General features: G+C 43.2%; 2 protein-coding genes and 1 long non-coding RNA gene across 3 annotated transcripts; 1 reads left to right on the top strand and 2 right to left on the bottom strand.

Annotated features, from left to right (window-relative positions):
• Window positions 1-3935: 3935 nt before the first annotated feature.
• Window positions 3936-5691, bottom strand: LOC133837714 (uncharacterized). The gene is made up of 3 exons (XR_009893852.1): window positions 5484-5691; window positions 5267-5383; window positions 3936-4024 (listed from the first exon to the last, which is right to left on the bottom strand). It is a non-coding gene; the product is annotated as an uncharacterized LOC133837714 (long non-coding RNA).
• On the top strand, window positions 4018-18145 carry LOC133837699 (mucin-2). The gene is made up of 7 exons (XM_062268552.1): window positions 4018-4815; window positions 4896-4998; window positions 14399-15730; window positions 15791-16162; window positions 16219-16686; window positions 16752-16904; window positions 16966-18145. Exons 3-7 carry the CDS (start codon window positions 15526-15528, stop codon window positions 18018-18020), a joined length of 2253 nt encoding a protein of 750 aa, XP_062124536.1. The 5' UTR covers window positions 4018-4815; window positions 4896-4998; window positions 14399-15525; the 3' UTR covers window positions 18021-18145.
• LOC133837701 (glutaredoxin domain-containing cysteine-rich protein CG31559) lies at window positions 7759-13441 on the bottom strand. The gene is made up of 2 exons (XM_062268554.1): window positions 12155-13441; window positions 7759-8495 (listed from the first exon to the last, which is right to left on the bottom strand). The coding sequence occupies exons 1-2, from the start codon at window positions 13187-13189 to the stop codon at window positions 8022-8024; spliced, it is 1509 nt and encodes a 502-aa protein (XP_062124538.1). The 5' UTR covers window positions 13190-13441; the 3' UTR covers window positions 7759-8021.
• Window positions 18146-19387: the final 1242 nt, after the last annotated feature.

The following is a 19387-nucleotide window of genomic DNA, read 5'->3' as shown; positions in this document are numbered from 1 at the left end:
TCTCTCTCTGGCTCTCTTGCTAGACTCCCTTACTCTGCTCATTAGTAAGAGTTCTGAATGCTATTACAGCGTCATCTACTCGACTAATGCCACACACACACACACAACCCCTCAACTCTTCAGCTCCTGTTTCTTTCTCATCCTCTCACTGTTTGTACACATGTGCATAAGTGCAATGCAAACACATACACACAAATACTTACACGTACACAGTGCACCACTTACAAGCACACACAGCCCACTGAGATATGCCCCAGGCACTTTAGTTTTTGTGCCCTCATCGGGTTTTTGCCTCGCTTTCCACCCACATTGACACCCACAACAAGTACAATAACAATGGTCGTTGCCAGTCGAGAGTGGACGGGGTGAAGCAAAGACAATGCGCTTCAAATTGGTCCGATTAGCTAGAAAATTCGGCATAGCTTGGTGTACTTAACTCATTGCTCAGTTGCAGCCTTTTGACATTTGCAGCATTACCTGCGTATTACCAGCGAAATGCGCATCTGCGACAACTCGGAAGTTGACCAAGTTTTTGCAATTTGCAAGTCTCATGTTTTGAAGTTGGTATTTAATTAGTCATCTTGATGAGCCAAGCGCAGCTGCCATCTCTTAAAATATATATCAAAGTAGCACGACCAAAAAAAAAACACGTAAATATAGAGATTTTTGATAAGAAAATCCAAACATGGGTTTACTCTTAGATAAGTTTGATCTTTCATAAATACAACTTCACTTCAGCTAGTAGATTTTGAAATAATGCGATAGAAATTTAATCTTTTATTTTATTTAAAATGCAGCGTTTAAGTATTAATTTAGGAATGTTTTTAACTCAAATATGCAAGTCTTCTGCTCTAAGCAAAAACATACTTCTATTGATAGAATTAAATGTTTCAATGCATATATCGATTATTAACTGAGCAGACAAACCAAACTCACATGCGGCACTGACGCACACACACAATTAATGTGCTTGGTGCAACGAAACTAATCAGTTGATGGATATTAATCAACACCCTCATGCAAACACGGCTCATTACAAGCTCTTGTCGTCGTCCACAATCAATAATCATATTAATTACAAAACCAGGCAGATAGGTAAGAGATTCGCCTTTGCTTAAACAGAAATCGGCTTTGAATGCAAAGCTTTTGTCAACACACTTGAAATTTGAGATGTGTCAGTGGCATTCAATTGAATAGTATGCGTATTTTCTCCAAGGGATTTTCATTTGGCCTTCTGAGCTGAACTGAACTGAGCTGAGCTGAGTTGTCAACAGGCAAAGCGCAGTGGCTGGCAGGTATGACATGGCACTTATAGAATCAATTTGCGTAATATTTTCCATTACGGCAGATCGAGCACACACACACGTGAACACAGAGATACCCGCACTTACTTAAGTACCTTAAATATATATATGTGTGTCTGTGTGTTTGTGGAGATAGACGTTTGGTTTGTTTTGTGTCAACCTCGTTCGCATGTGCTTGTGGCTGTTTGTAATTACTTTAAATTGATATAAACACTTTTGAAATGAAATCGATCTAAGCTTCTTGTTAACAGATTAACATCTGCCACATCCGCACATTCCCTTCTTGTATGGCTTGCAGTTTACAATTATTATTTATACCCACAATGTGTATATGGAGATATGGAAGAAATATATGTATATGTATGCTATACAGATCTGCCGCCCACAGTGTATGAGCTTTGTGCACGCAAGCTGAACGCTCCTGTTTGCTTGTGAGTGACTGCGGTTTGATAAGATTTTACTTCTATCCGTGAGTGTACATGTGTGTGTGTGTGGCACACAAATAATCCTTGAAACATGTTTTTGATTTGCAATTTAATCAAGATAATCAAGTTTTATGTGTTTTAAGAAAATTGAAAGTGTGCCTTGTGCTATGTTAAACATTGTTTGCTTTTGTTGTTGTGGTTGTTTCTGTCGCTGCTGCTGCTTCTGCTGCTGCCTGTGACATTTAACTGTAATCTTGAAATCGTCCATTATATAGTATATCATTAAATGCGATTTAATCGTCTCCCCCTTCGCACCCACCGTTTGACGATTTAGCTTTAAAGTAATTTGCTGTCCATCTTAAGCTGCAGCAATTAGTTTGCATCGCAAACTTTCGGAGCATCTGCTGCTGCGTTCTTTGTGTTATTGTATGGCATGTGCAATGGGTCACAATTCTCACACGCAATGCCCAAGTGGCAAGCAATTTAGATGGCATTACTTTTCATCGAAATGTAAAAGTTTTTCATATTTTTCCACTTGACAAAGTCTTTATGCATCTTGCAAAATAGTTTTATGACTGCTCTGTGAGTGTGTGTGTGTGAGGGAAGGGCAAAACTTTGGTTTTCCTTGAAAATCGTACGCCACTTCTTAACACTTCTACGAGTATGCCCCTTAACCCTTCCTCCCTTGCTACTATGCACCCTTGTACTTGCAGCTCTTTCAATAACCATTCAATTTACCATCCGCCTGCTGCCACTATTCCATTCTGGCATTCTGTCGGTCGATGCGTCGCAACGTCTGTTGCTGCAATTGCAGTTGATGGCTTTGATTTTATTCGTGGATGCACTTTTCTTGTTGGCTGCCCCAATGTTCTGGATGGGCATTGGCGCATCCATTGTGTGTATATGTTGTGGCTGGCTGTCCCTTTATGTAATCCTGCTGCTGCTTCTGCTGCTGGTGCTGCGTGCTTTTATTATTAATATTTCTTTTCTGCGTTATTATTTATTGCTGCTGAAAAATGTTTACCCACAACTCAGAGCAAAACTTGACTGCAACTTCAACAGAAGACAAATTTTTATTTTGCTCGTTGCTCGAGCACTGACTTCCTCCCTCTTTTTGTGTTGCTCCGCTTTTATTGTGTTGCCCAGGTCATTATGTGGGCTGTGATGCTGATGGAATTCGCAGTGAGCAGTGAATGTTATCCAGGCAATGCACTTAGCGGCTAAGCTTTTAGCCAACTGGCTAACGCTGCGAATGCGTAACTCTTTTTTCAGTTGACGTAACGCATTTACGTGCTTCTTATGCCAAGCAGCTACAACACAAAACAACACAAACAACAACACGAAATCAACAACAAATCAGAGAGAAATTTGTGGCATATGTAAATAGAAAATTTATCAAGCTAGATTCACATCATGTTTGTCGTCAAATACTTACAAAACGAGAAGAATCCAAGGCAAAAGGTTTTGCGTAAACAGACTGAAGCCTATTAAGGGACATGCCCCAAACCCGACATCAAATACACGCACCAAAGCAATCGGGAAACGCCAATCTAGTCACGCCCCTGCTGCTGTTGCTCCTCTTTCCTTTCTGCTGCTGGTTATTCCCTTTACCATCTGCCTTTGCACATTGGCAGCTAATATCGTTTAATACACAAGCTTGGGTTCTCTCTCGCTTTTTTGGGTCGGACTCCTTTTTCGAGCACTGGCTAATTCTGGCGGTGGATTGTTTGGCCGAAGTCTCAAGGCGCACATCATCTCGTGTGTGTGTGTGTGCCACGCCTACTGCCATAGCCCTGGCCAGCATACACGTTTTGCATAAATCAAACAAGCAAATCGGCATGTAAACAACAATTTTTGCCAATTCAATTGAATTTCCAGTTGGAGCAGTGAAACTGAAACCGAGACTATTTGGGGAGCCAAAGGTGGCAAGCAGGAGAGTGGGCACAATCCGTACAATTTTGGCAATAGCACGACACACGTGCCAGTCAACAACCAAGGCAACAAACAATAAAAGCAACAACAACTGGAACTGAAACTGGAAGAACAACAACAAAGGCACGCACACTCAATTATTTGCTAAAAGCTTATGTAAACGCCTTCGTGTCAAGGGATTTTATTAACTGTTTCTTTTTTGGCTTGCTTTCAGATGGTCTCGACCAAATTTGAAACTAGCACACCTACACATGCTACATACAAGTATACACCCACACATATCACACACCCACACACACACATGTGTACATATAATGACAGTTGAAAATTTGCACACAAATCGCTTGGCTGCTGAGAAGCGTCCTAGATAAAAATCGCAAACGAAAAAGAAAGAGAAAAACATAGGAAAAAGAAAAAGTATTCAATACAAAGAAATTGAAAAATGCTACAAAATGAATCAAAGTGAAAAACGAATGTGCGAAACGAAACGGCAGCCAAAGAAAATCCGTCTATTCGTCTATGCATGCGAGGAAGTCCCCAGACCTCTATCTATGCCTGAGTATGCGAGTGTGTGTATTGCGTCCGCCTAACGAGCAAATCGTGTTCAATAAATATTTGCTAGTCAGCCAAAGAGTTAAACAGAGACAGACTGAGTACAAAGTGAAGCCTGAGCGAGGCAGGACATGCGGGCAGGTGATACGCAAAGGGCACATCAGAAGCGTTTGCTGCCAAATCGAAATCCAAACTCAAACTCAAACACGCTCCCCGAAACTGTCCGACAGAGCTGCTGAACTGAGCTTGGACTGACTTGGCCTGCTGGCTAATACAGAGCAGAGCAGAGCAGAGCAGTTTGTGAGGCGAGCAACAGCTTTGGCATCCCTTCAGGAGTGTCTGCATCTGCATCTGGGTCTGAGTCTGGCTACGTATTCGCATCTATGAAATATTCATTCATTTACAACTCCCAGCAGAGAATTGACTCGGCTGCCGTTGTGGTTACGCGCTCGCAAGTCGCGCTTCAAACTCAATTTATGAGCGCCCGGTGTGTGCTTTAATAGTTCGCAGCTGAATTAATTGACTGCAGCTGCGAGAGGTGGGTTAAGGGCGGTGGGCGGAATGGGATAGCGATGGGACTAGCTCGAAGTGTGGATATGCATGTGTGTATATATTAACCATATATCTCTTACTTACCATTAAAATAATTTAATCAAAATGCTGTTTACCCAACCACAAGCAGCCGGCTCACACCACGCCGCAAAATCAAGTTGAAAGGCGAACTTTCGATAAAAGCGAACTGCTGCTGGTCTATTATAAGTATCTATACAGCATCGCACAGTGGGGTACATTTCTGAAGTATTTTTTGTAATTTAATTAACTACAATTCAAGAGGCTTTTCATGTTAGAAACTATGGAACAAATCTTGATCAATTGTTACATATTACTTTGCTACATCAGAATTTCTAATCTCTAATCTCTTCTATTTCTAATTCTACAAAAATGATTTTTTATCCCACTGTGCTGAAGTTCGATTATGCCAGTGTATGCATGTGAGTGCGTGCTTCTGAAGAGCAGATAAAGCGCATAAATTTTAATCAATTGTTTACTTACTTTTAGCAGCACTCTTTCGCATTTTATTTTATTTACTGCGTGCAACTTGTGAATTGTTTTTGCACTCTTGCCCAAATACCGAGGGTATTAAACCTTGCTGATGCCACGGGCAACACTCTTGATAAGAAAGTGAAGAAAGTAAAGCTGATTTTAGTAGTCGACGAATTTACATGCAATGTTTTAGTAAATATCGAAGCAGACATAGTAAAATACCGACTCGGACTTTGAAGATTATTCCCATTTAAGCTGCAACTTGGCTTATAAGTCAAGCTGATGCTTTCGATGAGCATTCAGCCTTCTGTGTGACCCGAGCGGCATCCAAAGAAGAGACGTGCCCACACATCCCGAACCCAGAGCTCAACTGATTGTAACAAAGGCAGATTAAAACTTATGCACACTGCGAATGCGGTGAAGTCTCTGGTTGTCTGGGCTATTCCATAATGTGAGCTATGTTAGTTTTATGGCAGACACCAAATGGGTTAGGGCAACAACAAAAGCAACAACATTAGCTACAACAAAAGAAATACTATGTATGACAATAAAAAAATGTAACTAACCGCCACTGCTAACGGTCCAAGCATTGTGAATGCTTTATGAGCCTTAGGAGTGCCATAATTTTCACTTAATAATCCGTTGAGTAGCTGCCCGTGATTTGTAGCCCAGTCCCATCCCCAGCACCAGCTCCAGAGTAACAGTTACAGTAACAGTAGCCGTAATGAGCTGAATGGCGATGGCAGAAGGGGGCGTGGCGGAAGGTTGTGGCAAAACAATTTCAAAGTTTTTGTCGAAAACATAATGTGTTCCTAATTTTATTTGTCGCCAATTGGGAACAGTTCTACACTCACACACAGACACTCACACACATACGTATACTCAGTCACAAACACAGCGACAAATTTTTAGTGCGCGGAAAAACACCTGCGCCGAAAAGTATGCAGTATTAGGAATAAGCCCCATCGCTTTGGCTACATATTGGAGCTATTGCCGGAAAGTATGCCAAAATAATAATGCACACAGCAGCTGAAAGGCAATGCCAACAACAACAGCAACAGCAAAAGCAACAGCAACGAGAACAGCAACAACAAGAGCAGCAACAAGATATTTAATGACCGAAATGCACATGAAATTGCGCGCATAAACTAATTACGGTGGATAAAGTTAACAATGGCAGCCACTGCCGGAGTGTGCCTTTAAAAGGTTTAACTGCCAGCAGTTGGGCCAGCCAAACAGCCAGGCCAGCCAACCAGCCAGGCCAACAATTTTTTGGTAACGCAACGGAACTGAAGCCCGGCGACAGGTCCTGGCAGTGCTGTCAGCTTTGCCAGTCCTGCTGTGGCCACAAGCCGCTCATCGTCGATGCCGCCGTTTGCCAGCATTACCGGCATTTACAATATTTATTTTAATATTGCACGTTTTTTGGCAGTCACCCAACCAACCTCCCTCCCACCGCATCTCGGCAATAGCTCAAAACCCCTTTGGCTTCCCTTTCACCCTCACTCATTCACTCTTTCACTCACTCCACTCGCTACATTGTGTGTGTGTTATTGTGCCAAATTGTTTATGAAAAATTGCGTATGACGACGGCGATGACGACGCCGACGCCGACGACGACAACGATGGAAATGCCGATGCCGTCGGCGGCGCTGTTGCCGCATAAATCAAGTTGCCTTGACTGAGGATTTGGGCCAGTTGGTGGCTCGGTTGGCTCGATGGGTCGCTTGGTAGCTCAACGCTTGGTAATTACAATGTAGCCGCCTGTGAATTTAACGATCCGGGGCCACTGCTAACAGTCGCCAACAAGCAAATGCGGAAACACAACAATTTTAACAGCGCCCCGCTGATGCTGAAGAAGCAAGGGTTGCTGCCCGCCCAGGGTCAGTTGGCCTGGTCAGTTGGCTGGTCAGATTGCCCAGCACAGACCAACCCAGGCAGTTGACCAGTTGGTTGGTCAGTGCGTAAGTGTGGGCGGGCGGAAACTTAACAAAAGTGTGAGCCAAGTGGAAAATAACATTTAAAAACGCCATAACAATAACTAACAAAGACACCAAAAGCAAATGGCAATGGCAAATGGGACAGCCGGAGTGGCAAAACAGGCAACTGGCAAGCTGGCTAACTGGAGCTGAAGCCAAAGCCGTAGCTGAAGCTGAAACTGAAACTGGAGGCTGAAGACCCAAACCCAAAGGCTAGGAGGGCAGGCCGACAGAAATTAAATGGCGCGAGAAAATTGCACGGTCGGTGTGGAGTCAGAGTGAAGCAGGTTTACATAATTGCCAACAGAAAAGGAATAGATGAAGATAGAGAGCAAAAGAGAGTGGGAGCATGAGAAGAAAGTAAGATAGGGAAACAGGCAAACTGCTTTTATCCCTTTCAGAGTAATACTCATAAAATTAAAAAAAGATCGAAAGAAAGCTGAAAGCATTTAAGGAATATTCAACAAAACTAGTTGTTACCTTGTATAATTCGGCGAGTAGATAAATATTATTTGCATTCCATTAAGAATTCTATGCATTGATTATCATCCACTTATTGTTGTGATAACAGCACGGAAGTAAGACAAAAGACAACTCAAAGGTGTGTGTGCCATTGAAACTATTTACTACTTAAACCTAGACATGGTTAGTTAGTGTATTCATCATTCATTTTTGACTACGTTAAACTGATCTTACAATCTATTGGTTATACAAAATGCAAACAATGCACTTAAATGCTATAATCAATGCTGATGAAGCTGTCCAGCGATCTCTTTCTCTCTCTATCAGCAGTTGTGACACTTGACCAACCCCACCTCGTCGCAGTTCATGCATTTGAGCGCCACAAATTCGGCCGTGAAGTGATTGCGATGCACTGACTTCTTGGAGCCATTGCACGATGGACACGGCAGCAGTCGATAGCCTCCACAGGTCTGGCAGGTATAAGTGCTGGCAATCGTTTTGTAGGGTTTCAGCAGCTGTCGCAGTTCGCCCGACTCGTTCATGCGCTCCACGGTGTCCGCATCACCAATATGCTGACCCTCCACGTAGAGTTGGGGCACTCGGATCTGTGCGGCATGCATGCGTTGGCGCATCTCGGCCTGATACTCGACGCTCATGAAGACGTCGCGTTCCTCGAACTTAACCAGCAGAGTGCGCAGAATCTGCTTAACGTTGGCACATTTGGTGTAGGTATCTCGTATGACGCCCATACTGGTCGTGTAGAGGACCACCTTGCCCAGATCTTTCTCCTTGTAGCACTGCAAAAATGCCAAATAGTAAAAGGAAAAGATTAGTTGGAGTTGTAGTTGGTTACGGAGTGGAAGTTCCAGTTCTTCAGCTGCGTTGTGTTGTCTTGTGTTGTGTCTGTGAGTTCTGGAAAAGCAGGTCACCAAAAAGCTTGAAATTGGCACAGAATTCGCCACATCGAGCAGATTGTTTTTTGGCTTCTGTAACGGTCATGGCAAGACGTGAACCAAAGACTGCATGAAAGAATGGGGCGCGACCAAATGGAGCGAGAGAGAAGTCTGACAAAGTAAATTAAGAACAAATGAGTCTTTAAGCGGGCAGCTATAAAACAATACCATGACCAAATCTAATGCTTACAATGCAGCGACATTTTCAGCATTCGTTGCCCCATGAAATGGGTCTTCATGCTTAAATGGGAGAAATCTCTGGATTTGAGAATCACAAAAACAAAAAATAAACAACATTTACAAATCTGTGGAATGTGTGTAATCGCTGATGTTAGATGTTGATCGTTAACAACTTCTGAAACTGTACAACCTGTTGGGTTCATTAGCTTTTGTATCTTTGTCTGCGGCTGTGTCTGTGTCTCACGTAACCGAACAACTCTGCATGTCACTCAAAATCCTATTAATCAATTCAATTAAGCAATAATGGGAAAACTGCTAGGCAATTGACAGCAGCTGTCTCCTCACTCTTTTACCCACACACACACGCATACACACACAACTACGATTGACGTTTTTCCGACTATTTATGATGGCTTATTTTGTAAGGCCGAAGCGTGAACCGGTTTGGGTTCACTCATTTCATTTGACAATTAACATTTCCGTTAGTTGGCCAACTTTGGTGCCGTCTGCTTTGGCTAATGAACTGCTTTCAGCCAGCCACTGATATCAATGAACTGTGCAACTGCAACCTGGCTGTTAAAGAGTATTCCCCAGTACTTACTTAGTTTGAGTCTCTCAGAAAGAGACGCCACAAACCGGTGTAGCGAGAATTAGCCAGCCAACCAGCCAGTGAAATGCACACCACGTCACTCAAGATTAAAGCTTAGAGTAAAACACACAACATACTATTAACGACGTTTGCAGCGAGAGAGATAATATACCATTGAAATGCAGTGTCAAAAAAACAAAATGACTTACGATGAAAACATACTTTTAATTTGCCATTGCTATTGTGCGAAATAATAATATGAAAAGTTCAAAGACTCGACTCGAGCAACTAGCCAAATCTACTCCTATACTAGTCGCAGTAGTTGTCAAAGCCAGATGCGGTCAAAAGGAAAGTCAACTTTTCAATGTGCGCCAAGTGAACGTTGTGTCGCCTGGCGGTTTTTCCCATTCCATTGTCCCTGCTGCTGATTGTGTGGAAGAGGGGGGCAAACTCAGGCCTGAGCCTGATTAACGCTCTTCTCTGGCTGCTCGACTCGATGTCAGCACGGGGCCGTCTCAACCTGTGTTTTTCAATTGCCAAACAACAAAAGCAGCACTCACAATTAACACACGTGATTTGCACGGCTAACCTCGCAGCACTTTGATTTGTTGTTGTTTCTATTTTCATTTTATATTTAGTTTTTTTATATAGTTTTTTCGGGGTTTTGTCAAGCTGCAACCACAAGAGACGAGACGCAGCAACAACAACATTGCAATAGCAATAGCAGCAGCAGCAGCTGCGGCTGCTGTGGCTGTTGCTGTTGCTGCTGCTGTTGCGGCTGCGGTGGCTGCTGCATGAATTGGTAAAAAGAGAAAGCAGGTCACTTGTATGGCCAGGCAGCAGTCAGTTGGAGTGATTGCCAATCGAACAGTTGAGCAACAAACTTCGAGATAGAGGCTAATGCCAATGCCAACAACAGACGCTTTATATTTGTCGCTTTATATTTTTATTGTTGATGTCGCAGTTGCTGTTGCTGTTGCTGTTGTTATTGCTGTTGCTTCTCGAAGGTGACAAAATGAAGTCAATGTGTTTAGTGCGTTTGCTGTGGAAACACAACCAATTTGGCAGACATCAGCCATCAAAGCAGCAGCAACAGATTGCTCTAATTACCGCTGTCGAAGGCAGTCGAAGGGCCGTTAAAGATTCCGATTACAGTCAAAACAATGGCCAAGCATTTTCACTTTCGATTCATACTGATTGCTCTACTCATACGAATTGAGTTGACTGCATTATAATTAGTGGCAGCATCTCACTTTTGTTATTGTTATGCAGATGCTCACAATGCGTCCGCATTGTTAGCCTCGAATTTAAGTTGAAGTTTGAGCTTCGTGTTGGCTTCTTTAGACGGGGCTAATTTGCATGTGGGCCGCTATAAAGCCATAAAACATTTCTTTTCTTTGGCATTTGGCTAAATTATGCTGATCTGCTGCTGCTCTAAACATTCCATCAAATTCATCAAGTCAAGCTCTATGGCTACGAAAGTGAAAAGTAAAAACTACTACAACATTTTGCGGTGCACAAACCACAACAGCAACAACAGCAACAACAGCAAACAGCAACAGAGAAGCAGACAAACAAAACAATTAAACTGATCTTAAATCTGAGCATTAAAATAGATAAAGGGAAATTTCCTGGTATTTCTTTTTTTTTGTGGAAGAAGAGAAATGCACGCAGCTGACTAACCTAATAATAAAAGTTAAAGAGCATAAAAAACAACTCTCAAAAATAATATTCATCTGTGCATTGGATATTTACATAAATTGTACGTTATAGATGAGCTGATTTTGATGCATGATAAAACAAATGTAACTGTTGTAGGCCATTACTTTAAGATATGCTTTTTTTAATGCTCACTCAAGGTGGACAGACAATTTTATACGGAAATAGTTAAAAGTTCTTCCTCTGTTTAATTCACTCCCAATGAGATCTCTGTACACGCCCCATAGAAATGATTATTTCATTTAACATCGCTCACTTTCTATGATTAACTGTTGCTTCAGTTTTCTAACTGCACAATCTCGAAGCCACCATTAGTCACTTAAGCTGCGAGTATCTCTGGGGAGCAAAAGAAAACCACAAAAAAAACGCTACTATCCAATATCTACATAAATAAGCTAAATAAGCCAAAGCTGCGGCTGAAGCTGAAGCTGAAGCTGGCGAGTGTCGACAAAATAAGCCACTTAACGGTTTTCATTATACATACGAGTGTGTAATTGCTCAAAGAAATACACAGAAACTAATGGGAACCAATAGAGAAAAGACACTGAACACGGAGGTGGCTGGGAGAGACTTGGAATCGCAGCTCATTAGATTACGAGCACCGAGAGCACACAAGACATAAATACCAAATGTGAAATAAAATGAAATGAAATGAAAGATATTGAAAAGCAACAACAACTGACTACTGACAGCAGCAACAATTGGCGCTGAAAACGGCAATTGTTTTGCTAGCACTTTCTCCTGCGAAGCGTGCAGGCAATTGTAAACAGTAGTAACAACAACAACAACAGCAACAGCAACAACTTGGTAAGCAATTCGCCAAGATGCGCACTCAGATTGCATAAGCAAGTGACTCAATTGGGGGGAGTATGAGTTGGGGTCTCTATGGGTCTACCACATGTTCGAGTATGTAAGTTAAGTATACGTTCGTCTAGTGCTGCGGGAGAAGCGTGGGAAAGGGCATGCTGAGATTGCTACGTAATCGCAAGCGAAGTTGTAATTGGCTGCTACTTACCTTGGCATTTGGCTGCTGCAGTTGCAAGAATGTGGCTATTCCATTGCGCACACGATTCTTAACGCCGCGCACAGTTCCCTTTGCTGAGCGTATGGTTGACTGTGTCGAACTCGCTGTGCTCCTCACATCCCGATAACCGGCGAACACGTCGTGCTGCTCATGTTCCGTTAGTCGTGCCAACTCCCCTGCTCCCTCTTCACCGTTGCCGTTGTCGTCGCCGTGTCTCGCAAAGCTGCTGAAGTTCTCGTGTTCGTTTATGTGAAAGCTGTAGTATTGATCGTCGGCATATTTGTAGTTGTTGTTGGAGCGGTTGTTGCCGTTGCCGTTGCCGTTGCCGTTGGTGTTGCTGCTGCTGCTGTTGCTGTTGCTGTTGCTATTGCTGTTGCCATTGGTGACTGGCAGCGATGAGGCTGTTGCCTCCCCACCGGTTTGCACAAAGTTGGCGCGTTGCACGGCGGCACGCAACTCCTCAATGCTCTCCTCGTTGAGTGATTCGCGCGATAAGCGCAGCGATGTCTGCGACGACTCCGACAACTGTGACAGCTCTGACAACTCCGCCTCCGTCTCGGCCTCTGCCTCTGCGACTCCACGGCCAGTCGGGTGCCGGTTTAACGGCTTGTCCTTGACCTCCGCGGGGCTGGTGAACTGCACCACATACTCCGAACTGCTGCGTCTGTCGCGTATGTCCCGCAGCAGAGAGTCCGGCAGCAAGGTGCCGAGCATGCGTAACGATTTGTGACGCTGCCTGAGCTGGCCACTTGGCTTGGCTGCCGCCTGACGCACATACTCCGTGGCGCTGCAGTTGAGTTGGTCGCTGTTCAGGGAGGAAGGTTCGCTCTCCTCGCTGTCGTCGGTCATGAGGATCAGGGCTGGCTGCACGGGGCCGCTGTTGCTCTCGAGATCGCTGCCGTTGCCGCTGTCGGCGGTCTCGCAGTGTGTTGCATATTTCTGGTACTGTTGCATGTAACAGTTGGCCGGGCTGTCAGCAACGGCTGCAGCTGGCAGTGTGGGCGTGGCTGCCTTTTGCACAACCATAATGAGTAGTTGGCACAGAACTGACGACGAAGCACTTAACTTTAGGTTTAGCACTAAAAAAACACAGTCTGACAACTCGCTCTTATGTCAAGTTTTATTTTTTATTTTAGTTAGTTAGTTGTTTATTTCTTTGTTGAATGCAATGCGTTCACTGACTCTATCGGTTGTTGCACCCGTCCTCGCATGTCTTTATGCTTCAGCTCTTGTCGTTAGACTGCGTCGTGTGTTTTCCCGCAGCTCTAACAAAGCTGCCGCGATCCAAGCAGCCAAACAACTTGGCAGCCGCAGCCACAGCCAAAGCCAAAGCCAAATGAAGACAAGCCAGCTAACCGTCCAGTGATCGTCTCTCGCTCTCTCATTTCTCGCATTTATTCATTTCACCTAGTTATTGCCGTGCGGAGTGGCATTCAGCCACGCTCATCGAGCCGAGATGAGATTCAGCAACTACCCGACTACTGCTTTCTTTTCGAGCCAAGAGATTAGAGCTTCGAGCTAGAGGAGAGCAAACGGGTATTCCATTAGGCGCGCATTATTAAATTTTGCAATTTTGCGCCCGTTTCTGTTTTGAAAATTGTTGGCCATTAGCGGCTAAGAAGCTTCGGGCTGCGTTTTCAATGCCGCAGCAGAAAGACTGAAAGACACATCTGCCACGACGCTGCCATCCGTAGCGATATCCGTGGCAATCGTGGCAATGACTTGACAACGATTATGTCAAGACAATACTGACTAAGAATAGACTAGCAGATGGTTTCTGGCTCTTGATAGCGCTCTCAAATCGCCATTATGCCCCAGAAGAGCAATCTGTGCAATCTGTCGATGGGGATTGACGCGATGAAAAAGCGCTTTTTAGGTTAATGGAAACTTTCTGGATTAGTCGGGGCTTAGCCATCTGAATGTGTTGTCAAATTAGTTGTTCTATTAATAAACCTTAACTAATAAAAATCAACAAACATTAGTTTATTAGTTTATGACATTAATTTTCGATAGAAGTAAAATTATTAATTAATTTATTTCATATTTAATTTGTTTTTTTTTAGTTCAAATCATATGCTATCTTCTATAAAGCACTGAAAGGTAAATAAAATACCAGCAGAGTTTTTTGTAGATAGTTTATTTGTTCGAAATAAAGTTATGTGTAACTAAAATAGAAGGTTCTCTCTTTTTAGTAAATGCGTATTTATAAAAACTTATACTTTCTCTTACACTCAGTGATTCCCAGCAAATCCAATAATATGTAGTCATAAATGAAACTTCCGGCACTTCCGGCATTTATCATCGAGAGAGATCAAGTGATGCACATGCTCGAAAACAAACTACGCATATCTGAACATCGTTCACGTTTCATGAGTTAAAGACTTGTTAAATCGTTATCAGCAGCGCAGAAGCTTATCTCAGACTGAGGGACGGACAAGCGTGCGAATATTTGGCATTTTTTTTCGCTGAATGAACAGTTCGACGGCCACTCATAGTACTCATGGGCCGGATATTAGAGAATTTCCACTGTCGATGGCACGAAATTCATTGAGCTGTAAAAATGCAGTAAGCAAATTGCGTGGCTCCAACTGCGATGATAGTTTTAAAGGCAGAGCAATGTCAAGCTATGTCGATAAGCAAAGCTGAAAATGCGCATAATCAGTTTATAGAAGTGCGGAAAAGATATTCATACTACACTTTTGCTCGTAACTTATAAACTTTTGCACAAATTGTGCTGCAGCAACGGCAACCAACAACAACAATGAGAACAACGCCAACCACACAATCAATGCAATTGCTAAGTTTGCTGCAATTGCGATTGTGACTGCGGCTATTGCGACTGTGACAACTGCGACAGCGGCTGCGACAGATAGAGAGATAGAAAGAGAGAGAGAGAGAGAGAGAGACGGAGACGATTGCGGCGACTGTGCGTCTTATCTCGAATCTCGAATCTGGTGGCGTTGCCGAATTTAGCCAGAAATCACGTAGCAGGTGCCACAGCGAAATTCTTATGAAGCCGCGCATTAGACAATGCAATCAAATTGATTAAGTGAAATGTTCAACTAATATAGAAACATCAATAAGTAGATGTTTTTTGACGACTTACGAGATGAACAACCCGATAGTCGCATACCAACACAACTGGCGACAATCGAAGACTTTGCTAGTTTGTTTACTTGTAAGTTCACAAGAGTGATTATCACACGCGTTGTGCTGCGGTTGATAACAAATGGCAAGCGATACAATCTTTGGTATCTGCAGCATTGCATCGCGTCTGATGCCCGTATAAAAGAACCCAACGCATCTCAAGTAGCATTTAGTGTGGGTTTAGTGTTTCAGCATACACAACTATCATCTAGAACATGATGCTTGGCTTTCGAGTGTTGCTGGCTCTGCTCGCTGTTGCGATATCCAACCATGAGGCAGTTGGAGTGGATCACGACACAATGCTCTGCTCCAATGACAACACTCCGATGTGTGCGCAAAGTCAAGGTGAATATCTGCTATTCAAGAACGAGTGCGACTTAAGGAAGGCTCAGCGCGAGAATCTGATGGGTGCCCCACTGTGTAAGTTGAAGATTTCTACCTCATAAATGATAAATTAATAATATTTACCCTTACCTACAGTTGATGTAGCTCTGCACAACTGCGTGCCCAGCTGTGAGTTCGAGTGCAACGATGGCTTCCATCCCATTTGTGGCGTCAGTGTCGCTTCCAACGAGCGAAAGACCTTCAGGAATCGCTGTGAGATGGCGCGCACTTCCTGCAACTCCAAATCCGATTGGCTGGTCTACAAGTGGGGCGCTTGTCCCAGCAGCAAGAGTCAACCCAAGCAACAGACTCAAGCAGCACACACTGTCCTCGTGGGTCAACGCAAGCGTCGTCGTCCTATTCCCTGCACCAATGTGTATCGTCCTGTCTGCGCTGGTTATGCAGGCGTAAAGTCTACTTTCTCCAATGAGTGTCTGGTCAATGCGGAGAACATTAGAACCAGAAGAAGTAAGCAGTGTGCCATATCTTGTAGTCCGTTATCTAAGTTTGACTTCATATACTAGATTGGCGCGTCATTTCCGAAGGCTTGTGTGGCGAGGACAGCACCAAGATGAAACACAGTCGCAAATACAAACCAAAGTACAAGCCGAAGGTGGAGGTGGAGCGCAGCAAGCGCAGTCACAAGCAACTCAATCAACTGGACGACTTCGAGATCTCTGAGGATGCTGTGCAAATCTTTGCTCCCTCCACATTTCACACACAGTTCATCAGTAATTCGGGCACCATGGAGAAGAGTTACTCGCTGCCTGCTCGAAAGCCCTACATGGCAACCATGCCCAAGAGCAGGCACATTTATGGCAGTGACCCGGTGAAGGCAGAGGAGAAGCCACAGCTGAAGGCAGAAGAAGAACAATCACAGTCCAAGCCATGTGTGTTCAGTAATGAGCCCGTTTGTGGCAGCTTTAATGGCGAGAGTCGCACATTTCCCAATGTCTGCGCCCTGATGGAATACAGTCAAACTGTGGGCCATGGTAAGCACTCTGCGCTGTGCAGGATTAGCTGGCAACAAGCTGTAACGAGTATTTCAATTCCACAGCTTGGACCATTTTGTATGACGGCAGTTGCCGGAGCTGCGATAAGCCCTGTCCCACGGTCTATAGTCCGATTTGCGCCAATCGCAATGGCATTAGCTACACCATCATCAACGAATGCTATTTGGAGCGTGTGCGCTGCAAGGATCCCAACAGTGGTGAGTTTAGAAGCGATTTGTGTGCTAAGCTTGCCTGACTTTTAATCTATCGTTTTCACAGATTGGAAGATCACACATAAGGGCGAGTGCACAGTACTCAACGATGAGGTGTCGAAGAGCATCCCAAAGCCTAGTCCTAAGCCATCGTCCCGCATTCACGATATGCTATATGCAACCAAGCACCAGGTGGAGAGCAGCAGTACAATTTCACCAACAACAACTCCGAAAGCAATTACAATTTCAACTCCGCGTCGCCAGTTGAGAAAACCTAAACGTCCTACGCCCACACCAAAGGATTTGAGCAATCGGAAGATACGTAAAATTGAACTCTTTGGCTTTGATGGCTACGCACCCAAGGAGACGCAGCCCATAAAGATGCCAGTGACTTCCAAGCTGTGGTCACCTAAGGACAATTGGCTGTTGCACCAGAGTCTGGACGAAGAGAAGAACAAGTACAACAAGAAGACCAACCATAAGAAGGCTCACAGTGAAAAGTATCCACTGTACAATTGGGCAAACACTGCAACAACTCCGCCACCGATAACTCAGCTGATGTTCACAACAGCTGCAACTACAACAACTACTGCAACTACTCGTGCCCCGACGACCACAATCACAATCGAAGATGACATAACCAGTGCAGAGCAGCTAATGAATCTCGAGACGGACTCCGAAATTCTTTTCATGATGGGCACAACTCCGCAAGTAGCGGAGTTCTTGGAAACTGAAGCTACCACACGAACAACGTTCACTTTGGCCACCACAGCTGCAACAACGCCAACACCAACAACTTTGTCAACTACCACAACAACACCAAGAACAACTGCGGCTACAACCACGTTGCCACCCATAACCGAACCAGAGGCAGAGAGCACAATTATTGATGATGCAACCACAGAAATTTTTGATGAAGCCACAACAAACAGATCTACAAAAACCACAACAAGTGACACTTCTACAATGTCGAATCAAATATCAACAACTCAAAACTCGGACTATTTGACAGATGAGTCGTTGCAGGATCAAAGTAAACAAACCTCCATATATGGTCTTGATAAAAACTCTCTGATCATGCGTTTGCTACGCGCCCGAAGCAGTAAGAATATGGTACTCTAATTTCATTTGTTAATTAATATTTACATAGTCTAAGCTATCAATTGATTTTATTTTTTTTTTAGAGCCAGTGATATGAGTGCTCTGTATATTTTGTAGTTTTAAAAATAAATTGTTACATTTTTAAAATTAGCGCCATCTATTGAAATAAATTTGTTGGTTTCTATCTTAACTGAGAAAACCGAATTTTTTAACCGATTGCCACCACTAATATATGGGGTTAAAGTCTAAGTTGAAAAACAAAAACAATCGCGCCCTCTATTGTTCACGGTTTGGTATTTCGAAATTTGGCCTGTTCCAAATAAGGTACCGAAGTTCATAAATGTACCAAAATTTAGCCGTGACACGCACAAACTTGGCAAGCGTGGCTTGAAACCTATTCTCCACGTGTAATTGCTGCTCCACACCGGTTAATTTACTCCTCACTTTGCAACTTCTCAACCTATTCTCCACGCGTTATTGTTGCTCCACACCGGTTAATTTGCTCCTCACTTATATTCCCCACACGTAATTTTTGCTCCACACCGGTTAATTTGCTTGTCACTCAGCAACCGCTTAATCAGCAAAGACACTGACCACGAATATTTGTCAGCCAAATTTGAGTTCATAGTTTACTTATTTATTTATAACTGTTATGTGAAGTGTACTAACTCAGAGTAATTAATTATATACTTTTAAATACGTAACATTTCTTTCAATTAATAAATGTGAATAGAATTATAATAAATATTTATTTTGAATAATTCTTTGCATTTTTTTTATGACAATTATGCAACGTTTGATTTGCTTTCAATTTGCAGTCGACTTGTGGAGTAGTAGCTTAATCTAATTAAATATATATTAATTAATATACACTCTGACCAGAATAGAACATAGCGAGAAATCAGAATATTTAAAGTTATATTTTTAATTGTTTATTATGATTTAATATTGTTATGGGTTTACATTATTAATATAAGACCATACTCTTTCTTTGGCCAAGAAGGTGTCTGACCGATTAGATCCGTAACACAGTCATTTTTAGGAATTTGACCTTGCCTTTGTATTTAATTGCTGCAATTAATAGTCTAACCAATTAAACGCATATTAACAACAAATTTCACTGCTTTCCGAAGACCAAAATCATTTTTTAATGGTCGAAACTGTCAGTTGGCGGAAACAGTAATAAGCCTCTGGCCAGCCTATCTAATAAAGTGTCTATCCGGTTGTTGTGTGGTGGTCCAAGTCAGAGTCCAAGTCAAAGTCAAAGCATGTGCATAGTCCTCGCCAGCTTTAATTTGTTTAATCGATGGCATCGCATCGGACGCTCGTAAAAGTAGTTTTGGGCGGTCACGGCAATCCTACTACTGCCCCACACTCACACTCTCTTT

The sequence above is a fragment of the Drosophila sulfurigaster genome, chromosome 2R (assembly GCF_023558435.1).
Source record: "Drosophila sulfurigaster albostrigata strain 15112-1811.04 chromosome 2R, ASM2355843v2, whole genome shotgun sequence".
NCBI classification, from domain to species: domain Eukaryota; kingdom Metazoa; phylum Arthropoda; class Insecta; order Diptera; family Drosophilidae; genus Drosophila; species Drosophila sulfurigaster.
Note: the sequence above shows the minus strand (reverse complement) of the source record. Positions and strands in the feature narration are given on the sequence as shown.